At 35.3% G+C, this 10753-nt stretch overlaps 1 protein-coding gene across 3 annotated transcripts in view; it reads right to left on the bottom strand.

The window, feature by feature from the left end:
* Positions 1-161: 161 nt before the first annotated feature.
* Positions 162-10753, bottom strand: part of LOC107587192 (gem-associated protein 5-like) — a 28964-nt gene continuing 18372 nt past the window's right edge. For 2 of the 3 annotated variants that reach the window (XM_016274856.1, XM_016274859.1), the window contains exons 11-28: positions 10328-10464; positions 10179-10252; positions 9497-9678; positions 9191-9330; positions 8819-8990; positions 7440-7646; positions 7186-7302; positions 6596-6718; positions 5694-5789; positions 5441-5578; positions 4675-4822; positions 4464-4583; positions 3773-3983; positions 3210-3464; positions 2068-2230; positions 1153-1603; positions 983-1061; positions 162-706 (exon numbers count right to left, since the gene is read on the bottom strand). In XM_016274856.1, the coding sequence (XP_016130342.1) occupies positions 542-706; positions 983-1061; positions 1153-1603; positions 2068-2230; positions 3210-3464; positions 3773-3983; positions 4464-4583; positions 4675-4822; positions 5441-5578; positions 5694-5789; positions 6596-6718; positions 7186-7302; positions 7440-7646; positions 8819-8990; positions 9191-9330; positions 9497-9678; positions 10179-10252; positions 10328-10464 (2978 nt within the window). In that variant the 3' untranslated portion in view covers positions 162-541. The remainder of the gene's footprint in view (positions 707-982; positions 1062-1152; positions 1604-2067; positions 2231-3209; positions 3465-3772; positions 3984-4463; positions 4584-4674; positions 4823-5440; positions 5579-5693; positions 5790-6595; positions 6719-7185; positions 7303-7439; positions 7647-8818; positions 8991-9190; positions 9331-9496; positions 9679-10178; positions 10253-10327; positions 10465-10753) is intronic. The other variant, XM_016274857.1, reaches the window with a different exon arrangement.

Below are 10753 nucleotides of genomic sequence, written 5' to 3'. Positions count from 1 at the left end.
CCTTTCTTACCAACAACTAGGCATACATTCAGACCAAGTCCCACCCAACCCCTCTTTTTTGATTAAGATGTACACCACAATACGAAGAAAAAAAAGATCGGTTGCTAAAATACAATGTGCAATTTTTGGATCTTAATATAAGTATATTTAAAATAGCAGGGTGTTTAGGACTGGGTTTTGCATGTTGATGAAAATACCATAATTACAAAAGTGTAATATAAAATCAAACTAAAACAAAAATGATTAAATAGATGAAATATTTTACATTTACCACTTGGTAACGTGACAGTTAACCTAGAGAGAACCGTGAACATGCAAACGTATTGAGATATTAATTTAAAACCGTGGGGTTCTTTGGGTACTTCATTTTAGGTCAAAGAGGTTTGGCTGACAAAATAACATTTGGTAATCCCTGAATTACAGGAATGATTGCTTCAGTAAGAACAGTAAATTGTGAGGGATTTTTATTACATTATTAGGCTAAGTGAATTTTACATATCAAACAACAACTGCATATCAAAAATGCTAAGTACTATAGGTGTTATTGTGTCAGTCTCTTCCAGGATTTACAGAGCAATTCTGTAGTTCCATATTTGCACAACAAAGTTGTTGCCTTGGAGTGGATGTGAGGTGGAAATGGACTAAAATGTTTTTCCATGTGCAGAAGGACGATACAACATTCCATGACGTCCGGAAATGGGTATTTCTAAAATAGGGTGGAAAAATGTAATCTATGAATATAATACATCTCATGTGCAATTATATATTGATATAAAAATGCTTAAAGCTGCTGTATGCATTTAAAAAAAAATAATAATTATAAAACCATTACAATAAATAGTTTTTATAAAAAAAATAAATCATGGTACAACATCTACCAGGAAAGATTGAGCAATTTTTCTTTATTTTGACAATACATGCAGTCTTAAAATATTATGCATGTTAAAATGTTTAATTTAAGAAAACAGACAGAGCTACTTACTTTGACAAGCTCAGGAATGGCAGCGAGCGCTTTGTGGTGTTCAGCAACCCGGGCAGTCAGTGTAGAGAGAGATTCACTGCTTAAGAGAGACAAAAAGGAGCTGTTAGAGATATCTTTGAAGCACCTGAATCAAAGCACAAACAATTCAATAGGTACAGCCTTAGAAATACCTCTTCCCACTCAAAGATCCTCCCTGATCCTCTGAAGTTTCAGATTGAGAAGTACTAAGTGCTTGTGGGCTCGCATTCGTGTCTTTACACGGGTTGTGCTGCTGGATCAGACTAGTCACTCTCCTCTGAATCTCTGCTATGGCTCTCTGGGTGGCCTGAAGATTGGCGTGAGGTTCAGAGAGAAGAACCTTCCAGAAGCCCTCAGAGAAAATGACATCAGACTGAGCTTCTCCGTTACAGTTTGCTTCAACTTCACTGTGGTTCTTCTCTGTTAAACGGTGACCGTTGCTGATGGTGTTATTGGTCAAAGCTGAAGTTTCAGCACTGTAGTTCCACCATTTCTTATACATTAGCTGATAACAGACTAAAGCCTCCACACTCTGAGAAATTACCAAGCTTCTTTCATCAGTTGAGTCTAGTTTCTGTTTGTAGAATGTCACAGACTCCAAACCTGCATTAAAAGAAAAATTACAAAAAGGATTTGAACTAGGAGTGGGCAATATGACCAAAATCTTGTATCACGATACGAGTAATATTATTTCACGATAATGATATATTTATTTTTTGCTTTAATTAAGGTTATGATATCAACATTTTTGATACCAATGAAATTTTTCAATATCACAAAAAAACAATACTAGCCTAACAAAAGTTTAAAAAATCTGTCAAACTCAAGACAAGTAAATAGTCAGTGCTAAAAAACTACAATAGAACAAAGACACAAATGAAATAGACCTACATGAAAAAAATAAGAAATACTACTTAAATTGTATGCTATGCTGCAGTCTTCGCTGTGTAAACGTGCCCATCCCTCATTTGAACCGTTCACTTTAAAGCTCATTTGGAGTGAATTGATTTTGTTGTACAGTGTGGATGCGGTGTCTCTCTAACCACAATCATATTGACATCTCTAACCTTGTGTTACAAGCAGCTGGCACATCTCCGCCATTAGTGTGAAGTGTCCTGCCTCATAACCTCGAGTCAGAGCTTGCAGTAGCTCCTCTAGAACAGATGGCCAATCACACAGCAGCTGACTCAAAGCACACAGCGTCACGTCCAATGAGATGTGAAATAAGAGCTGAGGAATAAAAGATACATGAAAGATTGGTGAATTTCATGATGATGACGACACCAAAGAGATATCTAACATTATTATATATATTTTTTAAATCGGTATTGTCTCTGAAAAACTCATTCTGGTCAAAAATGATCTAGAGACAATGGTGGACACTATAATAGACAACTGAATGGCTGATGTAATGCTAACATATAACTATAATAGTATAACATAGTATAATAGTAAATGGTGCTGGATTTCATTTGATTTTGATGGTCCCCTTCGCACATTCTGCTGACTATAAGTAACGTTAGACCTACATATCTACAAGCTCTCATTAGAGTGTTAGTAGAGTATTAGGGTTAGAATATGTTGACATGTACTTGCTAAGATAGTCAGTAGAATGTCTGTTGGGCGACCATCAAAATAAAGAGTTAGCAGATATTAAGCAAACAGTCTAGTAATACTCTTATGAGAGTTAGTTGACACAGACACAACATTATTTATAGTCAACAGAATGTTCAAAGGGGACCATCAGAATAAAGTGTTACCCTGTATTCTTTTTGAAACTTGTTTTACACAATGAACATTAAAACATAAAAAAATACAAATAGAATAATGATATATTTATTTAAAATTATACAATAGTTATAAATATATGGGGTTATTAAAACATTTTTTGTATTAAAATATTGTAAAGATGTTGCTCAGTCCAATATCATCATCAACATTTGTGTAATTCATTAAATAGAATATAATAAAAAATATTTTAAAATTGTATTATTCTGCATTGCATCATACTGATATTAACCTGTTTTATATTATCATCCATTTTTGTCTGTGTAATATAATAAAAAATATATATTATATTACATACAGACATTGCTACATTCAAAATTATTATCCATTTTTGTCGGTTTAATTCATTAAAAAATATATTTTTTATATTATATCATATTTTAGATTTAGACAGAAAAGTGTATCTTATTTTCACACATACTTGCTTCAGAGGAACACTAGTGGTGGCAGGAGGATTCTCAACAGTTCTCAGCTGTTGATGGAGCATTTTCACTTGGACCAGGTCAGTGGCCGCCACTCCAAACTCGCTCTGCCACACTCTGTGCACCATGGAAAGGAAGTTCTCCTCACAGGACTTAGACCAGGTGTGTGAAGAAGCCACACTCCAGGTGACCACATCTGTATCTGCCAGTCTTTGAGTGAGGATCTCATTAACACTGAACACCAGCCTGTGACCCTGTGAAGAGCAGGAGAGAAAGATGCTTTATAAGATGTGTTTTCTAATATAAAAACATATTAGTGGCAATAAAAAAAAAGTTTATTTTATAATATGGCAACAAATATTATAAAAGTAACACTTTTATTGCTTCATACAAAACAGACTAATGTCAAGAGCAAAACCTACTCAAGGAAAACACTTCCAAATATATTTTTCTTCACTTATAAAACCTGCATAATATTCATATCAGTGACAATTTAGCATACTAATGTATTGAATATAGATGTATATCTAATAGCAAACAGTGAAGACATCTGAAAACATACCAAAAGTGAGTCTTGTGTCCTCAGGACTTCCTGTGCTGCGGCCCAGTCCTGGAAAAGCATCAAGTCTTTGGCGCACCTCAGAGAGAGAGAATGTGCGAGCTCACTTTCTCCTGATATCTGCGCCAGATTAGCCGCAGTCCTTAACGATATCACATCCCCCTTCTTTGCAATCACTTTAGCTGCATCAAAGTTGGAGTCTGCGGCAAGGTAACTGACAGGTGAAGAAAGAAAATACTCCTTTAGTTAGTTTAAGTCGTTTTTTATTACATTACTTCATTTTATATCATACATTCACTCCCTGGGGAGCAATGGGATTTACTGCGGTCAACTGTACCTTTCTCAGTATACGTCTCAACATTATGTCTGTTTTGCTTCTTTTTTTCTGTTAGTTTATGTGACTGAGCAGGGCACATGATGACCAACACTGGAGTAACCCTGTTGATATCCTTGATCCAGCTATATTTTTCACCAGTTTTTCCTTTTTCTATCATTATTTACCCAGTGATTTTTTTCATTTTTATTGTAACCTTGTATTTGAGATCATCTAATGCAGTGCGTTTTGAACTTTCTGGACTGTATACAACAATTACATTTTATACAAATCATATTATGATCTAGTAAATGTTGCTCAGCATCTTACACGCATACCTCCACATGCGTGTTTTTATACCTTCACATTGTTTTCACTCACCATTTTGCTGCAGTAGCATAATGGCCATCCTTTTCAAGCACTGCAGCCCAGCTCATGTAGAGATTTTTCAGCACAGGGTCCTCCGGCTGGAGTCTGGCTCTTGCTAAAGCTATGGCCTCCCTGAGGATTTCACGTAAACAGAAACGTTACCTTCTGCTCAGGCCAAAAACCACTGACATAACACACAATTGCCTATTGTGATGTTTCTAACCGGTACAACTGGTGGCTCTTCAGAAGGTTGATGGCCTCATAGAGTTTATGGATGGAGACGAGATGTGATGCTGCTTTGAGGAACTGCTCGTGGTGACAGAGCTGCTTCACATACGCCTCTACAGTCCTGGCCCACACTTGATAGCCAGCTGAGAGAAAGTCAGTGACAAATAGGGAAAGATAAAAAGGAGAAATCTTAAAAATAAATAAATCTTTAAATGCATTTGCCACTTTTATGGAAATGTAACCTTTGCATTTATAATTTTTTGAAAATATTTATACCAATTTTTAACCAAAAGTCTGAGGTTTTGATGACTTGAAAATGTGTACACAAATCATTATGTGCGTAATTTAAAAAAAAACAAAAAAACCTTGCCATATATGTCAAAAATTGTTTTTATGACTATGATTTTCATGTCACATGAAAACAACATTGCTTCCTGTATGTTTGTTACACCACAATGGCTGGCTAATATTTTTTTAACACAACTACTCCCCCCCCCCCCCCCAAGAAATTAAGTTTCTTTTTAGACTTTTTACTTCGTTACAATATTTTAACAGTTACACTCCCTAGACATTTTAGACTTTTAATATTTTTTACCCCACAACATTGTCTGCATGTCATTTTTACAATTTTGAATAACCCAAACATTTCCCATTAATTAAAAAATACATATGAATAATAATTATTTTTATTGTTACTTTTTTTTCGATTGCATATAAAGTTAAACTTTGTTCAGCAGCCATAATACTGCCAGACATCTTACCCATTGGAGCTAAACTGAGGAGATGGTCAGTCAGTTCTCCTTTCTCCGCAGCAAGAGTTATTGCTCCAATCAGATCTCCTTTCCACAGCCTCAGATACACCATTGAGTCATAATGACCAGCCTCCACGTGGCTCTCCTCTGTTCAAAACATCAGCATGAACTTAATACTGATTCCAAATCAGTGACTCCATGATTCACCTCCGATACTGACAATACCCTACACTGGGTTCAGCTCTTTCCGTGCCCGACTCACCTTCCTCCTGAAACATCCTGTAGAGGGCATCCCTGTCTGTGAACAGGCCAAGCTGAATATGAGCTCCAGATCCTGGAACACATGTTCCGCTTTGCCCTGAGGAGCAGAAGGGAAAGGAAATGCACTATGCATTGTAACTACTTGTTTCCTCTCATTTTGACACTGCAGCAGTTCAAACTGAGCTCTGCATGAGAAGACGAGCAAATATTTCTTATAAAACATGCTGGGCCAGTACTATGATATCTGATAGCATTACTATGGTAATTTGATATATAGAAATGAATGATTTTCATACTGACCATTTATACCACAGGTCAAATGTTTGGTGTCAGTAAGATTTTTTTGAAGGAAATAAATACTTTTATTCAGCAAGGACGCATTAAACTGATCAAAAAAGTGACAGTAAAGACATAAAAATTTTTACAAAAGATTCTAAGTTTCTATTCATCAAAGTTTTGCTTTTTTGTAATGGCTGCTATCATCACAGCAACAAATTACATTTTAAAATAGAAAAAGTTATTTTAAATTGTAATAATATTTTACAATATTGCACCTTACAAGAAATGGAGATTGGAAAGCATAAGAGACTTTACATTTAAAAGAAGAAGAAAAAAAAAGAAAAGTCAAAAATTACAGTCTATGGAAAATCATAGAATACCATGGTACTGCTATGGTACAAGGCCAAAACAACATTTTAGATTTTTTTGTTAATGATATTTCTGGAATTTCATAAATCACATTTGATTAACCTATAAACTGCCTTGTCACAGAAGAACAAACCTTTTCTGAGACCATTACAACTGTAGTATTATACCACAGTAAACATGTCAGAGATTTACTAAATTTCAAAAGATGGGTTTTATATACATGTTCTTAAGACTGATGTTGGGCTCCTGACTTACCATGTGAGTATCTTACAGCTGCCAGTGTCAGACAGTCCTGTTGAAGTTCCTCTTTGGGTCGGTGATCCATAGAAGTACTCAGCGGGAGAATGGAGCGTGGCTTTCTCTTTTTTAAAGACAGATCTAAAATAAAAAAAATTATGTAAACAAAATACCATAACAGCCTTTCCAATGTTTTTGATTTCTTAAAACAGGTTTGATGTCAATGTTTCATAACACCGTAGGTTATTTATTTATTTTTTCACCAGTTTAATTTACTTATTTAAATGTATTAAGTATTAAATTAACGAATGAATATTAAATGAATAATTAACTAATATTGTTGTTAATAACAACAATACTAATAATTGTTAAATACTATTATTAAATAATAATTATAATAATAACCGGCCATTACAGTTGCCAAGCAATGCATCAACAAGCTGCAATTATGATGTTATTTATTTAGCTGGATTTTACAATCAATTCAGAATCTGAACTATCCATTTTATTTATTTTTTGCATGATACATGTTAAAAAAAAAAAATTAAGATTAAGTTGCGATAATAAGAAAAATATATTGACTACACACAGACAGAGCAGAAACTGACCTGATTTCTCTCTTTTCTTCTCCTCTTTGACCTCCCTTTTAACTGCATGACTGAACCTTTCTCCATTCTGAACCCTCTCAGTGCCACGTGTGTCCACACTGATCTCTCTGGACCAGCCTGTGACCCAAATGATAAAGGTTATTCATCACACCCAGACAACCGGAGTGACATTTCAAAGACTGCGCTGGAAGCACAAAAGCGAGAGGAAGTGGAAGAGACAGCGAGAGATGAAAGCAAGAAAGATGGGCCGTTACCTGTGACGGATGGACCGTCTGTGTTCTCCCTCTCCTCTTCCTCCTTGTCATTTTCTGATTGGCCCTCTTCTGCTGCTCCTTTAATTTCTTCACCTAAAGGCAATTCCCTTTCTTCCGCCTTCATCCTTCCTTTTTCTGGTGCCACCTTTTTCTTCTTGGACTTTTTCTGAGGTCCTCTCTTTTTCTCCATCTCAGCACGTTTCTTACCTGTTGATAAACAATAAAGGTATGCATATAGTTAATGATTAAAGTTATTTATATATCTTATAAGTATATAATTTTATATTTATTAATTTTAGAAGTTTTGGCTCTTTTAGGGTGAAACAGCGCAATTACTGGGAAATGGCACAGGTCAGACTCGAACCTGTGGCTCCCATATGAGCACTTAACCACTGTACCACATCCCTGACCCAAATAATTTAAATTACATAAAATTTTCTTTTGTGTTGATATATATATATATATATATATATATATATATATATATATATATATATATATTCTTGTTTTATTTTTGTTATTAAAAATATGAAAAAGGAAGCACATTACAAACAACAGGACAAATACAATAGAAGGTTACAAAAAAGTAAAACTAGCTAGTAAAAGTAAAACTTAAAAAAGTAGCTAAAAGTAGTAAGAAATACTACATAAATTGAATAATCAAATATAAAACTAAATCACTGCATAGTCTTCACTGTATGAATCAAATATGAATTGATTTATTAAAGATAAAAAGATGATTCAGCCAAGATAAATGAGTGATTTTCTCTGTCTTTGTTGTTTGATTAACATTAATGACACAATCGGCAGCAGGTTTATTAGGCTGTTATCACTAAATGCACTTAAAACATAACCGACTGTGTTTATGGAATACTCCACAAAGCTACACATAATTTTGACATAATTTTGTGTGTATTTGACCATTCAAGTGCAATTAGACCTGAAAGAGAACCGAATCAAACGTTGGTAAAGGCTTAAGAGAGGTGGATTTCTGTGTACGCTTTGGCTGTGTGCCAGTCAGCATGAGCACCACATTGAGTTCCTTTTCACAACTTATTGCACTTAATAACTCTATTTAACAACAAGCACTTCCTGCTCTTTATTTTCTCATTAATGCGTGTTTTTATATCACTCTTGCGTATCAATAACTTTTAGTACTGTGCTACACTGCTATATTTACGTACCGTGAAATAAAAAAAAATATATTCAGTGATACACAATTTATACTGCCGTCACTATGGATATCGTCATACCGCCCAGCTCTAGTAAATGATGATAAAATGTTCATTTCTAAAGTTAATTATTTATTTAATACACATTTAATTCAGGATCAGCTCTACTTGTGCATATACTGATGTTACATACGATGGTATACATACTCTTTGGAGGAGTGACGTGCTCCTGCTTGGATACAGCCCATTCATGGAGGGTGAAGTCATCTCCACCGGTCCAGACCAGGTCTGGGTGAACAGTGGACCACTGCACACACAGTAATCGGCCTGAATGACCCCTGTAGTTACATACCGGCTCTTCTTTAAGCACATCCCACACCTGTGAAAATCATAAAAAATTATTAGTTAATTAGGACAATCCACACTAATCAAACTTAAAACTGGATAATCCAAAACACAATATTATTCATTATATTTTCATGAAATTTCCAGATAATATAACCTTAATTTCCATTATATTACTGGGAAATAAGTTGTTCTTTATTTTTTGATCACTTTTAGCAAAAAAGTGTAACTTGCCTGAGCAGTTCCATCATAACACACTGTCACCAGACGGCCATCGTGATGGGGGCTCCAGGCTAGGCTGGTGATTTTGTTGGTGTGACCAGAGAGAGTTCTAAAAGGTTCAGTCATCAGCACTGGACTCTCTGATGGAGTTTCTGTAACAGAAAAAAAAATAGAGAAAAACATATACATGGTTATGTTTGGCTATGCTCGGAATACCATACTATTCTTACTATAACCGTAGTATTTTCTACATGCACAGAATAGCCAACAAGTATAGATACAAGAACAATCAAACAAGGATGAAAAGCCGATTCTCACCAATGACGCTCTTTAGGTCATGGACATAGACTATGGCATTACTGGAGCCGGACGCCAGCAGATACTGCAGCTCATTCTGAGAGGAATGTTCATGATGCCAACGCAGTGAATTAATAATCTTATGATGCTGCTGCACTGTGCACAAGAGCTTCAGCATGGGAGCCTTCAATACCTCTATGGACCTAAAACAAAAACACTTATGGAGTGAGACACTTGACACAAACTCTTTGATACATAGCACTCTACATTATTGCATAAGATGCCATGAAATCCAATTGTGCATGATTCATCTGAAGAAACACAACACTTTATTCATCTAAAGAAATAAAATGGTTGCATTCATAATCTTGCATTTCTGCATCCCTAAAATGATTTTTCTTTTCTGCTGATGTAATCAAAGCCATGTGGAGAAACATTATATTAACAAATAAAATAAGTAAATAAATAAATAAATCAGACCTCAAACTTACAAACATTAGTGTATACTTATATTTTCATAACGTTTCACGGTTTATAAATTAACATTAATATTTTTTCCTCGTTTTATAAACACTTTGCAGTGCAAGGGGGTATAGATTATTACTTATCTAGACTAAAAAATGATTTAGAGATTGATAAATACAGTATAATTAATCAATTTATTACTTGAGGAAGAGGAAATAGTTTTGATCAACATTATTACCCATCTTCATTTCCAATGGCCAAAACACTGCCATCCGGCTTCCAGCTGAGGTCTGTATGGGGGGGGATCTTGTGCTGGATAACAGAATAAAATTTTATTTAGAAAAATATACATAAAGACGAATATGAACAAATTATTTTTCATCTTACTTTGATGTTGTTGGTGTCTCGGATGAGTTTGTCAATGTTACTGGCCTCCCCTGAGAGCTTCCAGGGGTCGTGCTGGAAGATGACCCCCTCTCCGGCACAGCTGTATAAGCTGTAGGACGGCTTGTCTCCTGATCCCCCTGTGCCACACACATACATAATTATTAGCAGAAACATCACTGTTACTATTATTTATACCCCTCTGAACAAACAAAAGCAATTATCTCCACCCCCTTGAGCATCGGAGATGGATACAGTGATGAATGTGTCATTTCTCAGCGGTGAGGTGAAATTAAGTTTTCATTCCTTGATTATCCAACAAACTCGACGGAGCGAAAGTAAGCATTAAGAAGAGGAGCTGGGCATCACTTATTTCTGATGGATTGTTCTTGGTGCCACTCTAAGTTCAGTGTTTACTGGCCCATGTGG

Source organism: Sinocyclocheilus grahami, unplaced genomic scaffold, assembly GCF_001515645.1.
Source record: "Sinocyclocheilus grahami isolate Dianchi unplaced genomic scaffold, SAMN03320097.WGS_v1.1 scaffold91.1, whole genome shotgun sequence".
Taxonomy (NCBI): domain Eukaryota; kingdom Metazoa; phylum Chordata; class Actinopteri; order Cypriniformes; family Cyprinidae; genus Sinocyclocheilus; species Sinocyclocheilus grahami.
Note: the sequence above shows the minus strand (reverse complement) of the source record. Positions and strands in the feature narration are given on the sequence as shown.